The sequence below is a fragment of the Panthera uncia genome, chromosome E1 (genome assembly GCF_023721935.1).
Source record: "Panthera uncia isolate 11264 chromosome E1, Puncia_PCG_1.0, whole genome shotgun sequence".
Taxonomy (NCBI): Eukaryota; Metazoa; Chordata; class Mammalia; order Carnivora; family Felidae; genus Panthera; species Panthera uncia.
The window spans coordinates 15,059,268-15,080,271 of record NC_064814.1 but is presented as its reverse complement, the minus strand read 5'-3'; the positions used below and the strand labels follow the sequence as shown (position 1 = coordinate 15,080,271).

Below are 21,004 nucleotides of genomic sequence, written 5' to 3'. Positions count from 1 at the left end.
GAATCCATGTGTGGATTCGGCATCTCTAGAGACACTCTCTCTGTAACAGTGTCGTTTAAATCCCATAAAGTCCAGGAATTTGAAATAATTTGGTCATTTGGATCTTCACTTTTGCAAAGTTGTTCTTCTTTATTTCCAATAAGTCTCCTGAGATCAGTAGTTGCTGCTCAATTTAGTTCCTTGTTTGATTTTTTTTTCTTTTTTAATTTTAGTTATGGTGGGTGGAATAGTCTACATTCACAGCTTATTTTAAATCTGCCCCTCAGATCCTCACTGCCCCCAAGACTGATTTGCCATTCTCTTCCTTTTAGACCTTCTAATTTAAGTATACTGCTGCTTTATATATGCCTTGATGACTTTTTGACACCTTGATTTCAACCTCTTCTCAGTTTTGGGATTTTGCCATTAGAAACCCCAAGTCCTGGAGATGGATCCTATTTACAAAACTACACTAATACATCTTCTGTAATTGACGTGCCATCTACTGGAGCCCCTTCAAAAAAGGTATTTTCCATGTAAAGTAGTTTTTATGCTGATGAAAGAAATTTGTTTAAAATTCTAGTCTGTTAAAGGCAATCTCAGAGAGAATCTAACTGTATAAGTTTATTGCTGCCTTAGAATTGTTGACCTAAATGTGAAAGAAGGTCATCACTGTCATAGGCTGCTGGTTATAGCAGGAGATACAAAGCTGATTGGTCTTCGACTGTGTAAGATCATAACTCACAAGAATAGTTTATTTCGGCATGTAGGTAAATAAAGACTCAGATTTGTACTTTTCATTTCCCCATTTTTAAACAAAAATAAAAAGGTTTCTATCCTTTGAATATAAATAACAGAAACTATACTTGCCATTGTTTTACTTGTCCCCACCACTGTATTTGTCTTTTAATTGTACTATTATTCACATGAAAAAAATTGACTTGTATAAAGCCAGCTGTTTCTGAAAATAAAGTTTTTATGGTGGGTTCTCTTGGATGTATAGTAAATTTATAGTAAATGTATAGTAAAATGAAAAATACTTGACAGTATCCTTAACCTCATAGTAAATACTACAAGTTTTGAGACTTTTTAAATAATGTTCTCTTATATAGATCTATGGCAGTAGAGGTCAAAGTGCCATTTGTTTCAAACATCTATGGTACAGGGTTACCTTCTGTGAGAATTAAATCAGGTTATGTATTTAAAATGCCTATTGCCATGCTCAATAGATGTTTAAGAAATGGAGCTAAATAAGTCATACTAGTATGTGATTGATACAGCCCCTTTACCCTTCTAGGGACATGTTTATTCTTGTTTTTTTACTCCAGATATTCCTTAGAGTCTGTAAAGTTTTGTTTCTATAATAGTTCCTTAATGAGTAATAATAGAAACTCCAAGAATAGTAAAAAAGGGGCTGCAAAGTACTTAATGTGTTGGATTACTTTAAATCTCATTTTTAAGAGTTGACAACTACCCGCCATTGCATCGTTATAGGAGTGGAGTATAATTGTGGAAATTAGTTTATTATAATTACAAGGAGGCATAGTAGGATGGTAATTAGCATATCGGGTGAAGTAGGCCAAAACCATTAAGGACAGTTAGTGATGGGTAGGCGATTTCATTGCCCAAACGATAAAGCCACCTGCTGTCTTCCCCTCTTCTGCCCTTGCTCTTACAAGACATTCCTAGGAAAGCTGTACTTGTAGGTCTGCACGTAGTATCAACTGAAAATATCAAACTGAATATTGTATGCAGTATATAGTACACCTTTGTTAAATAAGGAAGGTCCGGAGTTGACGGTTTTGTCCCTTGGGTGAATGTAGAATTCCCAACTTGGGGAAGGAAGAGGCGGAAGGATTGTAAAGTTTTATTTTGAGGCGGGGGTAGAGGAGATGAAAATATTTACTGGATAGTTAGTCATAGAGGAAAGAATATGGCCTGGTGATGGAAATAGTAGTTAAAGCTATTAAAATAGCCAGGCTCTCCTAGGAAAAGAGAGTAGAGAAGGAACACAGCATACTTAATTAAAAACAGTGGAAAGAAGAGGGCAGCAAATGAAGTGATAGGACAAATAATCAAGACACCATACTATTTTGGAAGTTTTACACTCTCAAAAAGGAGGGCATGATCAGTGATGTTGAATACAGGAAAGGCCAAAATAAGGCTTTCCTATCTGGTGAGAAAGTTATTAGTTATTAATTATAATGTACACTTTGAGAATTATGTCCAATGCCTATCAAAGTAATAGTAAATTTGGAAGAAAATTATCTGGTAGTAAAAAAGAATTAAAAATATCCACTGATGCAACAGTCACAGAGCATTTTATAAAGAAGCCAAGTGTTGAAAATTAATATAAGAAAGGTGATAAATTAGAGACAGAAGAGGCAAGCAAGTTTTTTTCCTCCTCCATGGGAATAGAGACCAATTAATGAAAAGTTGAACACACCAGGAAGAAATGTTAATTCTAAGAGCAATATACTTAGAATGTGGGAAATAATGAGATGATTTTTTTTTTAATTTATTCCTTTGGACTACTGTGGAATGTTTTTACTAAGTGTCAAAGAAGGATTATAAAATCTTCCCTGTATTGTTATTTTTTATGTTCATAAATCTTAAGAGTAGTAGCTGTCTTAAAATTCTTGTTAACACTTAGCTCCACCTAGAGAACATGTAATAATTGGCTTTTTAGGAATTTTTTCAGGAAGTTTGAGCCTTTCTTTAAAAACTAAAGTGAAAAATGAAAAGATAGAATAAAGAAAAATATTGATGTTAAGGTGAGGAAATAGTTTGATGTTAATCCTACTATATTAATTGACATTAATTTGTGACATTAGTTTGTGTTTTCAGATGACAGTATGTATTATGAAATCTTGCACTGGGAAAATGTAGATGGGAGCATCGTGGTGTCTTTTATCATTTTCAGTGCAATTTATAATTCACAAACCTTAGACTTTTTGTGTTTTACAGTCTGTTGCCAGAATCGGCCAAACTGGAACAAAGTCTGTCTTCTCACAGAGCGGAAATAGTCGAGAGGTAACTCCAATTCTTGTTGCACAAACACAAAGTTCTGGCCCACAAACAAGGTATTTATTGTGGTGTCATTATTTGATATTATTTGGCTTTTCTTGCTATAAAACATGACTTTATTCCCTTTAGGCAGGTTTTGACCCTCCCTGAGATTCTAGAATGACTCTTACAAGTTTTGAATATGTCATACTAGAAATTTCTAGGGGCACCTGGCTGGCTCAGTCGGTAGAGCATTAGACTCTTGATCTTGGGGTTGTAAGTTCAAGCCCCACATTGGGTGTAAAGCTTACTTAAAAATAAGATCTTTAAAAAGAGGAAGGAAGGAAGGACGGAAGGAAGGAAGGAAGGAAGGAAGGAAGAAAAAAGTTTCAAACTTACTGAAAAGACTAGTATAATTTTTAATTGAGTATTTTTTTAAAGGCTTATTTTTTTATAGAGAGTGAAAGAGTGCAGGGGAGAGGCAGAAAGAGAAGTGGGGACAGAGGATCTGAGGCAGGCTCTGCACAGTCAGCAATGAGCCCATTGTGAGGCTCGAACTCATGAACCACAAGATCAAGACCCCAGCAGAAGTCCAATGCTCAACCGACTGAGCCACCAAGGTGCTCCTAGTTGATACTCTGAACACTCCTCCAAAATAATTTTCTTCTTATTATATGACCTTTGTTGGTCAAGTACAATAGATTTCATTCTCCTCTTCCCCTATTACGCACTTCTGTATACAGATCATCTTTTGGTAAACCTTTAAATAATCCATTTCCACACAGAAATGGTGTTAAATAGGATTTCTTTTCCTGTTCAAGCACTCAAAAATAAATCATAGCTAGTGTTTTAAAAGAATACGGCTCTGTCTTCTAAAATAGTGAATGTGTACTATAAGACTTAAAACAGACCCTCATGTGCATATACCTTGACTATATAAAAGGCCTCAATATTTCTGAAATGCCAGGATGGTAATCTTATCATGAGAGCCAACTCACAGACAGATGACAGTGATTGCCTGGGCTCGATTATGAGAAGGAGCCTGAGGCCTCCTGCAGAACAACATGATAGAGGCTGAGTAAATTTGCTAATCCTAAAGAATTTGGAAACGTAATTTACTGAATAATACATTTCACTTCAAGCTAAACAAATACACTAACTTTAATAAGCAACTATTAATGATTTTGTATGAGTTTTGGGTTTTGTTTTTTTTTTGTATTGTTGATTCCATTTTGTCTCATTTATTGCCTGTATTAGTTTCCTACAGCTGCCATAACAAAGTATTGCAAACTGGGTCACTTAAGACTACAGAAATGCATTCACTCACGGTCATGGAAGCTATAATCCAAAGTCACGGTGCTCACAGGGCCATACTTCCTCCGAAGCCTTCAAGGGAAGATCTTTTCTTATATTGTCCAGCTTCTGGTAGCCTCAGGCATTCCTTAGTTTGTGGGGGCATAACCCAGTATCTGCCTCTGTCTTTACATGGCCATCTTCCCTGTGTGTCTTTGTATCCAAATTTCCCTCTTCTTATAAGGGCATCAGTCATACTGAATTAGAGCTCACCCTAATGGCCTCATCCTAACTTGATTACATTTACAAGGACCCTACATCCAAATAAGTCACATTCACAGGTACTGGGGGGTTAGGGCTTCAACATATTCTTTGGGAAAACAGTTCAACCCATAACATTGTCTTATTAACAATTACTCTTTATTTTGTCTTTTTAGAGGCCGTTTTAGTGTTTAGAGTATACACTTTAACTTAAAGTCTATTTTCAAGTAATGTTGTACCACTTCATATACATCATATACCTTATAAAAATATGTTTTCATGCTCCTCTCCACATCTTTATACTATTGGTGGCATATATTTTGCTTCCACATGTGTATAAACTCCACAGTGCATTGTTGTGGTTTCTCCCTTAAATAGTTATCTTCTATAGAAATTTTTTTAAATAAGAAAAAGAAATCTATTTTATATTTACCCACATATTTACTATTTCTGGTCCTCTTTCTGTAGGTCCAAACTTCAATTTGGTATCCTTTTCCTTCATCTTGAAAGACTAAAATTTCTTATAGTCCAAGTCTGCCAGTAATGAATTTTTCAGCTTTTGTACGTCTAGAAAAAAATTTTTATTTCACCTTTGTTTTTGTTTTTGAAATGAATTTTCACTGGATATAGAATTCTCGTTTGCAGTTTTTTCTTTAAAGATGTTCTGCTGACTTCTAGCTTGTGTTGTTTCTGACACGTCTGCTCTCATTCTCATTTTTGTTCCTCTATATGTAATCTATCTCTTTTTTTCTGTTTTATGATTTTCTTTTTATCACTGATTTTTAAGTCATTTGGTTGTGACGTGCTCTAGCGTAGTTTTCTTCTTTCTTGGCCAGAGATCGAGAGCTCCTTGGATCTATGAGTTCATAGTTTTTATCAAATTTAGCTAATTTTTGGCCATTATTTCTTCTAATATTTTTTCTGGTCATGTCCCCCTCTCTCCTTCTAGGACACCAAATGTATGTGTATTAGACTGTTATGTTGTCCCCCACAGCTCAATTTTGTGTTCATTTTCATTTCTAGTCTTTTTCCTCTGTTTCATTTTGGATAGTGGTTATTACTGTGTCTTCAACTTACCGATGTTTTCTTCTGCAACATCTGGTCTGCTGTTAATCCCATCCAGTATGTATAGATATTTTTAATCTCAGATGTCCTATTTTTCATCTCCAGAAGTTTGATTTGCTTCCCTCCTTTAACATGCCTATTCTTTCTTCTACCTTTTTGAGCATATGGAATATGTCTATAATAGCTTTTTTAATGATTTTTGTCTACTATTTTACTATGTTATTTCTGGGTCTGTTTTTTATTGATTTTTTTTTCCCTCTGTTCAATATAAATTATATTTTCCTGCATCTTTGTATGCCTAGTTGTTTTTTTTTTATTGGAAATTTTACATTGTTGAGTGCTAGACTACTTTATTTTCTTTTAAGTACTTCTGTTTTGTTCTGCGATGTAGTTACTTGTTAACAGTTTGTTCCTTTAGGTCTTGATTTTTAAGTTTTGTTAGGTACGACAAGAGTGGCCTTGAGTCTGGACTAATTATGCTTCGCTACTGAGGCAGTATCCTTTGAGTATCTACTCAATGACCTGTTGAGTGTGAGGTTTCTTAATTCTAGCTATTGAAAATATGGGCTACTCCAAGCCCAGGGTGAGCTCCAAGAATGGTTCTGCCAGCTCCTTTCCAGTAGTTCTTTCTCTAGATTCAGGTAGTTTTCCTCACTGTAATACTGTAGTAAGTTCTGGTACTAATCACCCAGACTTGTTAGACTCTGCAGGCTAATAAGATCATAGTCCCAACAAGACTTATCAAATCTCATTGACTTGCCTGCTGCAAATTCAGGGGCTTCCTGGGTCACCTTCACTTCTGACCAACTAGCTACAAATTTGAGCGTTCTCGTTACTCTCTCAGGCTTAGTAATTTGCTAGAACAATTCACAGAATTTAGGAAAGTTCTCTACTTAGATCTTGATCATAAAGGGTACCAGTCAGGACCAGACAAGTAAGACTGAGGTCTGGGAGGGTCCTGAACACAGTGCTTCTATGTCCTTTCCCTGTGGAATCAAGATATGTCCCCCCACCAGCATATCAGTGTGTTTGCCAACCTGGAAGTTACACTGAGTTTTGATAGAGTTTTTATTGGGGTTCATCACATAGGCATGATAAATTGTATCATTGGCTATGTGATTTAACTTAATCCCTAGCCACCCTCCCCTTCCTTGAGACCAGGCTGTTAACACTTAGCTCAAAGCTTTAACCCTCTAACCAGTGGTTGGTCTTTTCAGCATGGGCAGCCCAGTATCCCAAAACTGTCTAGGGCCCCATCATGAGTCATTTCATTAGCATAAATTCAGGGACCCGCCATAAATAGCAGACACTCCTATCACTTGGGAAATTTAAAGAATTTAGAAGCTTCTTCTCAAGAATCCAAGACAAAGACCAAATGAATTCTTTATTATAACATACCTTATTATAACACACAGTTGCACTACTCAGTTTTCAGCTGAGGATTCTAGGAAAACTTCCTGCAGATCTTTGAAGCTCTCCCTCTTTGTAGCTCTCCCTTTTCTAGTACTCTGCCCTGCATATTCTAGTTGCCTTCACTACCCAGAAGTCTCAGCATTTTCTTCTCTGCACAGGGAGACCCTGAGTTCTATTTGTGTTCCCTTTCCCAGCACCGTGTCCTCAGGACTCTTCCTCAGGCATATGTGCTTGCTGTCCAATGTCTGAAAAACATTGTTTCATATCTTTTGTTCGGTGTTATAGTTGTTTAAGATGGGAGAGTAAATCTGGTCCATAGGGTTTCATTACAATTGGCAGTGGAAGTCTGTTCTTTTTTTAGAAAGTTGTTTTTTTAGAGATGATTAGAATAGCCTAGTTCTCTTAGCTAAATTGCCCCAAAATTTTACATATCATTTTCTCTATATTAACCTATAAAAATCATTTTTATAATCTTTCCAAGGCATCTTTTTATAACTAGTAGGATATTTCAGGTTTTATTACAGAGCCATAAAATGATACTATTTACTTTTTTAAAAAGTGTTTAATATAAGTGGTACATAATGACATAGGTAATAAGTGATAGAACTTGATCTCAAACCTCAACAGTCTTGATTCTAGAGCACATTCTTTTCCTTCTCAAACTCCTAGTTACACAGATGCAAGTTATAAAGAGATATGTATATTTCACATGCTGTGACCAATGTTTCAAAACTCACACAGCATCCTGCTTCATTTTTCTGATGCCTGTCAGACTTTGAACATTGTTTTCTTTTGTCACATTGCCCTTCGGAGCTAACAGAACCCTAATGAAAACTATAATAGAGGAAGAGTTTGTCTCCTTCAGACTCCTAGCCCCAGAATCCTCTTACTATTATTTTTACTTCTACCCCCACAAGAGTTATGTTATACAACTTTTTGTGGCATTTAAGAAGTCTCAGCATTTTTCTCAGCATTGTCCTCCCTATAAGCTGCTCCATGGATCAAACTCTTCCCTCCCACTTCTCAGACAAACTCTTCTATAGTTAGGTAATAGTATTGGCAACATATAATTCACATTTGTAATGTAAATGACACATAGTTGTTCAAATAAAGAATATTGTACTTTTAAAAATGGATTGGTTTCTGGAAAAGACAGAACTATGGAGACAATAAAAAGATCAGTAGTTGCCAGGAGTTGGAGGGGGAGGGATGAAGAGGCAGACCCCAGAGGTTAGGGCAATGAAAATATTCTGTATGATAGATACCATGATGGATACATGTCATTATACCTTTGTGCATACCTATAGAATGAACAAAACCAGGAGTGAACTCTGTGATAAACTGTGGACTTTATAGAATGTCAGTGTAGGCTCATCACCTGTCACAAATGTAGCAGTCTGGTGGGGGATGTTGATAGTGGGGGAGACTATGCGTGTGTGGGGACTTGGGAGTATATGGCAGCTCTCTCTGTACCTTCCCTCACTTTTGCTGTGAACCTTTTTTGTTGTTGTTATTAGTTTATTTATTTATTTTGAGAGAGAGAGTGTGTGAGCAGGGAAGAGTCAGAAAGAGGGAGAGACAGAATTCCAAGCAGGCTCCACACTGACAGCACAAGCCTGATACAGGGCTCAAACTCACAAACCGTGAGATCGTGACCTGAGCCAAGTCAAGAGTCCAATGCTTAACCAGCTGAGCCACCCAGGAGCCCCTGCTATCACTGTAAACTGCTCTAAAAAAATAATCTTAATTAAAAGAAATTATCATAAAATAAAATTAATTCATCAACCTAAATGACATCCTTTGCTGAAATCCCTACATTGAGATTCTGTCTTTTGAAAGGGTTAAGGACCACGTGGGCTTTCTTTACTCACTGGTCAGTATCTCTTCTATTCTCCAAAGCCTCTTTGACTCAAATCCAGGTAACTTAGTGGTATTTCCCATAAATTGTAAACCATTAAGCCCGTAGACTTACCCACTCTCAGATAACTCCAGGTTTTAAGTTTGCTCACGTTTTCTTTTGAGAGCGCGAACGCACATGTTGGGGAGGGACAGAGGGAGAGAGAGAGGAGAAGAGGATCTTAAGCAGGCTCCACACCAGCGTGAGCCCAGCCAGCGTGGAACCCAGCTCAGGGCTTGATCCCACAACTGTGAGATCACGACCTGAGCCGAAATCGGGAGTTGGATGCTCAACAGCCGAACCACCCAGGCACCCCTAAGTTTGCTTACTTTTGAAGAATAGAATCCTTGTATCTTGCTTACTTTTGAAGAATAGAATCCTTGTATCTTTGCCTTTAAAGTAAAAAAAAAAAAAAAAAGTGCCCAAGCAATTGTTAGATTCCTTTGTTATAAACAAAATAAACCTTGATGTGGTTGTTTGAATTTATAGGGAAATAATTTCTCAAGTATCAGTTGTTAACAATGGTATTTATTTATTGGCAGATATCCCACATTTAGACCGTCCCTGTCCAACTATCTTTTTTCTCTAGCTTGGTATAGTTGCAAATGAAGGCTAGAAAGAATTAGTTTATAGATGTGTTTATCATTTATTGACCCAGAATTTTTATGTGGATTGTTTTAAGTTCAAATTAGCAGTTTCAGATAGAGTGAAGACTGGTCCTATAATCATCATCATTTTATGGTAACACAGTTTTTAAATCCTGAGTTTTCATAGAGGGATGACAGACTGACCAAACTCACCAAACTAGAGTGCAAACATGAATGAATATTTTGTAATGCATCTGAATCGAATCCATAGTTAATGGTCATAGCTGGGTTTTTTTTTTTAATGTCTACTTTTCATCATTTTTTTTAGTACAACACCTCAGGTATTGAGCCCCACTATCACATCTCCCCCAAACGCACTGCCTCGAAGAAGTTCGCGACTCTTTACTAGTGACAGCTCTACAACCAAGGTAATTTAAAGATTTCTGTATGTCACATTTCCTTAACACGTCCCTCTCTTAAATTTCAGTTCACTGATGACTCCATCTCTAATGAATAAATTCAGAGACTATTTAAAATTTTTTAATATTTTTTTGATTGGGAAAGCTGTCTATAACATTTGTAAATTTTCTTGGTCTTTCAATAAATGTTCTAAAACATTGTTCTAAAGACAAAATTATTGTGATGGGAAGCAGATCAGTGGTTTTTAGGAATTAGGACTTGGGGGACAATGTGACTATGGGGTATAACCCAAAGGATTTCTTGTGTAATGGTTGGACAGTCCTGTATCCTTACTGTCGTGGTTGATTACACAAATCATACATATGACAAAATTTCATTGACTTATCACACCAAAAAAAAAAGAAAAAAGAAGTACATGATTTCATCATGTAAAAACTGATGAAATCCAAGTAAGAGCGTAGTTTAGTTGATAGTATTAAACCAATTCCAGTCTTCTGGATTTGATGGTGTGCTATGGCTATGTCAGATACTATAACACATGTCCTTTTTTTTTTTGCACAATTGGAGGGCCTCATTATGCCCTTGGTAAGTTTTCTTGGTCCATCGACAAATATGGACAATTTTTAACTCTGACATGAACAAATCAACAATTTTATGACTTATTAGCTATAATACTCTGAGACAATTAGGTAGTATTGCATTCATTTATTTTCTTATTTTTAAGTAATAAATGAAACTGATAAACTTTCAGAAAAGAGCAATACTTAATGCAGATTTACCTTACATACTAATATATTAATACAATTTATTTTCAGAATTGCTGCATTTAAAGTTAAAAGACTTTGAAAATTTTTGATTTATAAATGTTTTCTGAGAAAAATATAGACCATTCAAGACTGAACATTTATTTTGTGTCTACTATTTGAGAAAGGATTGGGAAATCTAAAATACATGAGTTTAATAAGTGTGGGATTTTCCTCTTTTTTACAGGAGAATAGCAAAAAGTTAAAAATGAAGTTTCCACCTAAAATCCCAAACAGAAAAACTAAAAGTAAAACTAACAAAGGAGGAATAACTCAACCTAACTTAAATGATAGCCTGGAAATTACAAAATTGGACTCGTCCATCATTTCAGAAGGGAAAATCTCCACAATCACACCTCAGATCCAGGCATTTAATCTGCAGAAAGCAGCAGCAGGTCTGTGTCAATGCTTAATGTTTCCTTTGTATTTTATTTTATTCACTTATTTTAAGTAATTTTTTTTTTATGTTCATTAAAGTACCTTCCATTTTTTCCAGATAGAGATTGGGATTTTTAATAAATTATTTTGTATTTAGCCTTTCTAGAAAACCAAACTATTTTACTGTGTTTTTCTCCTTTGTTTACTATATTGTTTTCTCCTAGAAGGTTTGATGAGCCTTCTTCGTGAAATGGGGAAAGGTTATTTAGCTCTGTGCTCGTACAACTGCAGAGAAGCTATATATATCTTGAGCCACCTACCTTCTCACCACTACAATACTGGTTGGGTACTGTGCCAAATTGGAAGGGCCTATTTTGAACTTTCAGAGTACATGCAGGTAAGAGATAATTTAAATTTCATTAAGATGCCTCTGTTTGAGACAGCTAGACCTAAAAGGTCAATATTTATTATGTAATGTCTTTATTTTCTGAGCATTTGTAATTTATAAATAGTCAAATTTTTTCTTGTGTTTAAGGAGTCATTTAAATTTGGGGGGATTGCTTGAAATAGATTTGTAGAGGGGAGCCTGGGTGGCTCAGTTGGTTAAGTGTCTGACTTCAGCTCGTGTCATGATCTCACTGCTCTTGAGTTCAAGCCCTACAATGAGCTCTGTGCTCAGAGCCTGGAGCCTGGTTTGGGTTCTGTCTCCATCTCTCTGCTCCTCCCCTGCTCATTCATTCCCTCTCTCTCTCTCAAAAATAAAATAAACAAAAAAAGAAATAGATTTGTAGAGAGTCCAAGTCATCCATATATTCTTATGTGGATATTTGTACATACTCAGTTGGATCTGAAAATCTATATTACCATGTAACAGATGTTTATAATCAAACTTTTTTCTACTATATGCAGAGTTCCTCCTGGGATGAATTTTTGGCATTTAATATATTTAATAAACTTGAAAAGTGCTATGAAGAAAATTTTATATAATCGAGGACACAATGTCCTTCACAAGACTTTTACCCTTTTAATTATATTCATTGCTTAAGTTATCTGTTTATACCAGAAAAGGAGAGTATTAATATCAAGCCAAAGAAAATTCTAATTTCCAATTTAAATTTTCCCCCTAGTTTATCTTCCGAGCATTTTCTCTCCTCACCCCTAAACTTAAAAAAATAAAAAAACAATGTTAAGAAACCTATATATTGATTAAAATTTCTCTAATACAAATTATTTAAAGTTTATAATAAAGTTACTTTTGCTCTCTTTCAATTCTATTTATTCAGTGCGTGTTATGTCTTAGCCTCTTCTAGACTCTAATATAGCTAGACAAATAATTGCTTGCCTTTATAGAGCATGCATTCTAGTAAGAGAGACACGTTGTAAGCCAATAAATCTATAAGGATGGTAGCACTAGGTCATAGGAAGTAAAGAATGAGGCATGATAAGATCGCAGGGCAGTGACGTATGGTGGTATTTTCTAAAAAGTGTGCTTAGAGAAAGGTCACTCCTCCCGTCATGAACCATGCAAAGCCCTGAGGGTGAAGTGTTTGTTCTTCCAGGTGGAGGATAAATGCAGAAGATACCACCTCGTGTATTTTCGCGTGGTAAAGAGAAAAGTGTTGTTGTAGACACATAGCCTTATTCATTTCTAGAAGTTCCATGTTCGGGTAATGGCCCTTTACTGGTACATAAGAACTGTGTTTGGCAAGCCTTTTTCAAAATTATTTCTGATTTATTGTTTCACAGGTACTTTAAAATACATAATTTGTATTGTTTCCCTCTAACTATAGAGCAGTGACACAGATACTTAACAGAAGCCTTTGTTTCAACTTAATTTCATGAGTTTGGTTTTTTTGTTTGGTTGGTCGGTTGGTTTTGTTTTTGGTCTACGCCACACTTTTCAGAGGAAGCAATAGATCCTGAAAAATTTTAAACCAAAAGATTTGCAGAACCCATATTTGACTTGTGGTTAAGTACATCTTCTTAGAACCAATGCCGATTTGAAAAACTTACCTGTATAACTTTTAAGGGATTTCAGGGAAGTTACAAATCATTAAGCTAATTATACATAGTATATGGCCATTTCTTGGAGTTCCTAGTTTTATAAATCCAATTTTCTTATTTTCTGCCATCTTCATTTCATTAAGAACAGTCCTAATCTTTTTTATTCTTTGTTTTAAATTTTTAAAAACATTTTTATTTATTTTTGAGAGAGAGAGAGAGAGACAGAGCGTGAGCAGGGGAGGGGCAGAGAGAGAGGGAGACGCAGAATCTGAAGCAGGATCCAGGCTCTGAGCTGTCAGAGCCTGATGCAGGGCTCAAACTCACAAACCATGAGATCATGACCTGAGCCAAAGTCTGTGCTCAGCCCACTGAGCCACCTAGGCGCCCCAATATTTTTTATTCTAAACCAAACTTGACTTTCAGAATTTTGAACTTTTGAATCAATAAACTAGGGAACCACTAATTCATTTGGTATAACCCAAAGCTTCAAGGTGAGAGAAACAATTCTAAGGGCTGTGAGTGTAGGTAGGAAAAAATTAGCAGAGGAGGGACCCTAAAGTCAGGAGAGGTCTGCAAAAGAAAAGGGAATTACTAGGTTGGGACTACATTTCCCATCAGGTACAACTTTGGAGGTTGTGCTCAGTACTCAACATGCCTCAGTGCTGGTGGCCAACAGAACCTGGTTTTCCCCTAAAGTTTTTCTTTCTTTCTTCCTTTCTTTCTTTGATGACAGCTTGTTTTGTTGTTGTTGTTGTTGTTATTATTTTAATTTTTTTAAATGTTTATTTATTTTTGAGAGAGAGAGACAGGGCATGAGCAGAGGAGGGGCAGAGAAGGAGACACAGAATCCGAAGCAGGCTCCAGGCTCTGAGCTGTCAGCACAGAGCCCAACACGGGGCTCAAACTCACAAACTGCAAGATCATGACCTGAGCTATAGTCGGATGCTTAACTGACTGAGCCACCCAGGTGCCCCTTCCCCTAAAGTTTTCAACTCAGCCTCTTAATAGAAGTCACTGCAAAAGTAGTTTTGTGTTACAGAAGTCATTATCGTTTCACCTTTCCTGAGAGAGTTATTCTGTGAAGCCATTATTAAGACTTAGAAATGTGTGTTTTGTGAACTAAATAATTGACTCGTCCTTTGCAAATTGTAATTTTGTATAGATTTCTCCTCTGTTTGGTGGAAACATGGATTTGCTTTCACAATTCATGTTCTTACTTTTTTACCTTGATTTGTATATACCTAGTTTGACCTATTGTCAAAGCTGTTCAATTTGGCTAATTCACATCAGCGCTGTAAAACAAGGCAGCATTTAGGTCTTATGAGAACAGTACCCAGTATTCTCCCCGTATATACGTAAATGGTATCAACTTGTTTTCCCCTTAACTAGTTTTTTTCTTATTTCAGGCTGAAAGAATATTCTCCGAGGTTAGAAGGATTGAGAATTACAGAGTCGAAGGCATGGAGATCTACTCTACAACACTTTGGCATCTTCAGAAAGATGTTGCTCTTTCAGTTCTTTCAAAAGACTTAACAGACATGGATAAAAATTCACCAGAGGTATGTTAACTGAAACACTTGGCTTATGTAGTTGCCTTTTGATCACCTTTAACACGTGGGGATGAAGCAAATAATTCAGACCCCATTTAGCATCATCCGTACTTACTTTTGCAACCTTCTCTATAGACCAAGAGGGATTCAGAGAAGAGAAAGTCCTAGAGTGTGTGGTGCAGATTCATGAGCATGTATTTCATCCAAGAACAATCAAGATTTGGCTACATGAACATTGCTGTTGTCAGCAAAATTGGTGTTCATTGAGCAGAAATTATGTAGATTGGAAAAAGTGCTAATTAAAATAGTGCTTTTTATTGTCATTTTAAGACACAGGCACAGTTCATTTACACGCTTCAGTCCTGTAAGAATACTATTTCATTGCATGTCAGGAATCGTTAGTGGTACTTTTGTAACATATTTAAGCTTAGAATTAAAATAATTCAGGGCGCCTGCGTGGCTCAGTGGGTTAAGCAACCGACTTCGGCTCAGGTCACGATCTCATAGTTTGTGAGTTCGAGCCCTGCGTTGGGCTCTGTACTGACAGCTCAGAGCCTGGAGCCTGCTTCGGATTCCGTGTCTCCCACTCTCTCTGCCCTTTCCCTGCTCATGCTCTGTCTCTCTCTCTCTCAAAAATAAATAAAACATTTAAAAAAAAAAACATTCAGTTCTCGTTATTCTTGATAGTTATGTTCAGTAGTTTCTGTGAACACTGAGTTAGCAAAGACTGAACCATTGCTTCTGGCACACACACCTCACACAGGTTATATGTATAATTTTTTTTTTTAAGTTTATTTATTTTTGAGATAAAGATTACAAGTCAGGGAGGGGCAGAGAGAAAGGGAGAGAAAAAGAGAATCCCAAGCTGGCTGTCAGCACAGAGCTGGACTCGGGGCTTGATCTCACATGAGATCATAATCTGAGCTGAAACCAAGAGTCGACGCTTAACCGCCTGAGCCACCCGGGCACCCCCAGATTATATTCTTAAATCGTAAAAACAACCCATCCTGGTAGATTTCTATTTTCTTTATTTTATAAAAGAGAAAACGAGGTTCAGAAGTGTTAACTAAGGTGATTTGTCTGAGGCCTCCCTGCAAAGGTGCTAGAGTTGGGAGTCTGTCACTGTCCACCTGGCCCCAGTGCCAGAGTTTCTTGCACTGAGCTGCCCCTCCACTTGCTGTCCTCTGGTCATCTCTATATGAGAGATGAAACAGGGAGGCCTAGAGTCGCCCTTTTTGACCTCGTCTGAGACCGTGCCTGTTGGACCACTCATATGTTGGGCCCACAGTGATCACTGACATACTCCATGTTGATTTGGGTTTAACAAATACTGTAAATTTTAGCAGGTAGACAGATTCACTAATATGAAATCCTTAAACAATGAAGATCCACCGTATCTATTAAAAAACATTGATTTTAGTCATAAATTTGGTTTTGATAGAAAAATTGAAACAAAATTTTAACTATACGCTTGTGTTTTGTTTCCATTTTTTTTAAGGCCTGGTGTGCTGCAGGGAACTGTTTCAGTTTGCAACGGGAACATGATATTGCAATTAAATTCTTCCAGAGAGCTATCCAGGTTGATCCAAATTATGCTTATGCCTATACTCTACTAGGGCACGAGTTTGTGTTAACTGAAGAATTAGACAAAGCATTAGCTTGTTTTCGAAATGCTATCAGAGTCAATCCGAGACATTACAATGCATGGTAAGTGCTGATGAAGTACAAAGACAATGTCCTGCTGATAGGACTGATCCTCAGTAATTTGTCTTGTTAGAAATCTCTATTGTCATGAACTTAGTTACTAATACTTAAGAATAGTACATACTGGTTGCTAACTAGTAACCAAATTTTTTTATGTGAAATGTATACATTTAAGAAACTTTTAAATTAACTAATGATGACAGAATACCAGATCCTTATACTCTACAGTTTCAACCTTTTCTCCTACCAACCTTTTGAAAGTAATTGATTTTGTTACTTGATTTGTTTCTTTTTCTTAGAACACTGACATCGTGATTAGGATAGACACTGATTGGGAGGGAGGGGACACGGTCTCTTTGCCATGTGCGCCGTGCGCTCTGTCCCTCACTCGCCTCCAAAAGCCTGCCTCATCACCCGCATGCGCTGCCGCTGCCCTTCAGAAATGCTTGGATTACCCGCAGTCCTTTGCCAAATTAGGCCAGCGTCCAGGGCACTGGCTCCTCATCTGACTCAGGCCGATGCCAAAGATGTAAAATTTGGTGCAGATGCCCAAACCTTAATGCTTTAAGGTGTAGACCTTTTAGCCGATGGCTGTAGCTGTTACCATGAGGCCAAAGGGAAGAATAGTGATTATTGAACAGACTTGGGGCAGTCCCACAGTAACAGCAGATGGTGTAACCGCTGCAAAGTCACTTGACTTAAAAGATAAATATAAAAATACGGGACTAAACTTGTTCAGGACGTTGCCAATAACACAAACGAAGAGGCTGGAGGTGGCACCACTACTGCTGCTGTCCTGGCAAGCTCTATTGCCGAGGAAGGCTTCGAGAAGGCTAGCTAAGGTGCTAATCCAGTGGAAGTCGGGAGAGGTGTGATGTTAGCTGTTGATGCTGTAATTGCTGAACTTAAGCAGTCTAAACCTGTGACAGCCCCTGAAGAAATTGCTCAGGTTGCCACCATTTCTACAAATGGAGACAAACTGGCTACATCATTTCCGACCCAGTGCAAAAGGTTGGAAGAAAGGGTGTCATCACAGTAAAGGATGGAAAACCACTAAATGATGAATTGGAAATTATCGAAGGCATAAAGTTTGATCAAGGTTATATTTCTCCATACTTGATTAATACATCAAAAGGGCAGAAATGTGAATTACAAGGTACCTACGTTCTGTTGAGTGAAGAGAAAATTTCTAGTGTTCAGTCCATTGTATCTGCTCTTGAAATTGCCAATGCTCACCATAAGCCCTTGGTCATAATTGCTGATGATGCTGGTGGAGAAGCTCTGAGTACGTTTGTTTTGAATAGGCTAAAAGTTGGTCTTCAGGTTGTAGCCGTCAAAGCTCCAGGTTTTGGTGACAAAAGAAAGAACCAGCTTAAAGATATGGCTATTGCTACTGGTGGTGCAGTGTTCGGAGAAGAAGGGTGACTCTAAATCTTGAAGATGTTCAGCCTCACGACTTAGGAAAAGCTGAAGAGGTCATTGTGACCAAAGATGATGCCGTGCTCTTAAAAGGAAAAGGTGACAGGGCTCAAATTGAAAAAACGTACCCAAGAAATCAATGAGCAGTTGGATATCACAACTAGAGAATATGAAAAGGAAAAGCTGAATGAACGTCTGGCAAAATTCTCAGATGGAGTAGTTGTGCTGAAGGTTGGTGGCACAAGTGATGTTGAAGTGAATGAAAAGAAAGAGTCACAGATGCCCTCAATGCTTTATGAGCTGCTGTTGAAGAAGGCATTGTTCTGGGAGGGGGTTGTGCCCTGCTTTGGTGCGTTCCAGCCTTGGATCCAATAACTCCAGCTAATGAAGATCAAAAAGTTGGTATAGAAATCATTAAGAGAACACTCCAAATTCCTGCAATGACCATTACTGAGAATGCAGGTGTTGAAGAATCATTGATAGTTGAGAAAATTATGCAGAGTTCCTCAGAAGCTGGTTATGATGCTATGCTTGGAGATGTGAATATGGTAGAAAAGGGAATCATTGATCCAACTAAGAACTGCTTTATTGGATGCTGCTGGAGTGGCCTCTCTGTTAAGTACAACAGAGTCCCCAAAATTGCTAAGGAAGAGAAAGACCCTGGAATGGGTGGAATGGGATGTGGTATGGGAGGTGGCATGTTCTAATTCCTAGAATAGCGCTTTACCATGATTGATGAACTGTGACAGGAAGCTGAAGGCAGTGCTTACCAAGAGCTTCAGAGAAGTCGGTTGAAGGAAATGACTGAAGAAAAGGCTGGCTGATGTTTAAGAAAATCACTATAATCATCAGTTACTGGTTTCAGTTGACAAACATATAATGGTTTACTGCCATCATTGTCCATACCTACAGATAATTTATTTTGTATTTTTAAACAGGACTTGTGTACATTCCCGATAACAGTGTAAGAGCCATGTGCCAATGTACTGCTTTCAACTTAAATCACTGCAGCATTTTTACTACTATCTGTTAAAATCAGGATTTTAGCGCTTGCCATCACCAGATGAAAAGTTAAGAAGCAGTCTTTCCGTGGAGAATAAGAATAATTGTATACAAAGTAAAGAAATATCCATTTATGTGACAACCTTTGTGTAATAAAAATTTGTTTAAAGTTAAAAAAAAAAAAAAAGGATAGAAACTGGGAAAGTGGAGAGGACTGGCGTAATCACCTGTTGGATCATAGAAAGTAAACATTGAAAACTCTCCATTAGTTGTTGCTCTTTGGCTGTGTTCTAGTTTATTAGATACTAGTTCAGTTCATTAGGTTTATTTAGAATTTAGTGTTCCAGTTTATTAAGTGATGTCTCTATTTAGGAAGTTACTAGCTGGCTCACATAGTTAGCAAACTAAGAAGACATTGAAAAAGTTCTTATTTCTGCCTCAATGCTGTATCTACTGCTGACATTTTATTATATTTTTCTTGACTGACAATTTAAATAACAAGAAGTATAATTGTGATATCATAACTCTGCCACAGTTTTTGTCAGACGTTTTTTTGTATCTTTTGAAGTAATCATTATAGCAGTTGAATTTTCATTCTGTCACTAAATATGAATCACTATCTTACTAAAACATTTTTAATTTGTGTGTGTATGTTTTTTAATGGAGTACGTCTCATTTCTAAGTAGGCACATTACCTGAAAGATGGCCTGACAGGTGCTAGCTTCTGCTGACATATTAAGCAGTCAGGCTTGCTGACACTGCCTTGTCTTCACATAAAGCACTCTGTAATATTTTAAGAATTCAGTTCTGAATAGGACTCGTGTTGTTTTTAAAATGTTTGGGTCTGCCCTATATTGCAATAATTGTGTTCTTTTTTTTTTTTTTTTTTTAATGTTTTTATTTATTTTTGAGACAGAGACAGAGCATGAGCAGGGAAGGGGGACAGAGAGAGAGGGAGACACAGAATCTGAAGCAGGCTTCAGGCTCCGAGCTGTCAGCACACAGCCCAACGCGGGGTTTGAACTCACAAGTTGTGAGATCATGACCTGAGCCAAAGTCGGACGCTTAACCGACTGAGCCACCCAGGTGCCCCGCAATAATTGAGTTCTTAAGAAACTATACCATACCAAAAATTGCTATAAAAATAATTGTTTCAGTTGGAAAAAAAGAAGTATTCAGATTGGTGAGCTTTCACAGGAAGAATTTAAATGTTGAGGTATTTAGGTAATTTTATGTATCTAATGAAACACTAAGGAAATGTATTATTCCAACTCCACAATAGTCCTTTTGTTATTCGACCATCACCATTGTTAGTGCAGAGCTTTGTATACCTTTTCTTCACCCCTAACACAATTATAATGGTATAATTATATCAGATGTAAGAAAACACATTGTGCTTTTTTCTTATTTCATTAATTTGGTGCTTATTCCTCATTATCATCATCTAGTAGTGGCCAAGAAAGGTCTCCTTAATGTATATCAGTCACATTATGTTCATTTGAGGTTTTGAAAATTCAGAAGAAATACCTGTATATCAACTTAATATATTGTTACATAGCCTTCCAAATTTATAGTGTGAAGTCTGTAGGAGTGTATTTTTGATACAGTGAGTGAGAGGGGAAGCAGAACATGATGCTATCTATGCATATGTAATTATAATGATACACACGCGTTTGCACCAAGAATATGGAAGTAGCATTACTAGGAGTTTAGAGTTGAGAATCATAAAGGAAGGCTCTGATTAGAATCCTTATTAGCTGTATGAATGTGGGCAAGTTATTTAACTTCTCTCAACTTGGTTTCCTTATTTGAAAATATGAGTGATAACAGTACCTATCTCTTTGTTTCCTTCTAGGATTAAATGAAAGAATTTAACAAAGTTAATTGGCACAGACATCATTAGCCACTTAGTGAAAATGAGGTGTTAAATCTAGATTGTAATGACGGGTTTAAGGATATAGTTTCTTTTTTCCTCATTGCTAAAGTTCTATTTGATTGATTGATTGATTGAATTTGATTTATTGTTTTTACTTATAAAAGGGACTTGTCTAAAATGTCTTGATGGTTTTTTATCATGACTGATAGTTTTTGCCTTCTCTGACACCACCAGTATTTTTCTTTAGTTTATTAAAAAGCCAGATTCCATATACACCCTTGTATTAAGTTGAATTAAATTAGCAGCCAAAAGTTCATATCCCTAAATTTATATTTTATTTTATACTT

The 21,004-nt window shown here is 36.8% G+C and overlaps 1 protein-coding gene and 1 pseudogene across 10 annotated transcripts in view; both read left to right on the top strand.

The window, feature by feature from the left end:
* CDC27 (cell division cycle 27) overlaps window positions 1–21,004 on the top strand; it is an 803,505-nt gene that overhangs the window by 767,388 nt on the left and 15,113 nt on the right. For 4 of the 10 annotated variants that reach the window (XM_049637569.1, XM_049637573.1, XM_049637567.1 and 1 more), the window contains exons 8-14: window positions 390–504; window positions 2,929–3,062; window positions 9,830–9,929; window positions 10,912–11,119; window positions 11,327–11,499; window positions 14,513–14,665; window positions 16,155–16,363. In XM_049637569.1, coding sequence (XP_049493526.1) covers window positions 390–504; window positions 2,929–3,062; window positions 9,830–9,929; window positions 10,912–11,119; window positions 11,327–11,499; window positions 14,513–14,665; window positions 16,155–16,363 — 1,092 coding nt within the window. The remainder of the gene's footprint in view (window positions 1–389; window positions 505–2,928; window positions 3,063–9,829; window positions 9,930–10,911; window positions 11,120–11,326; window positions 11,500–14,512; window positions 14,666–16,154; window positions 16,364–21,004) is intronic. The other 6 variants (XM_049637570.1, XM_049637577.1, XM_049637575.1 and 3 more) reach the window with 3 other exon arrangements.
* On the top strand, window positions 16,374–21,000 carry LOC125927336 (60 kDa heat shock protein, mitochondrial-like; annotated as a pseudogene).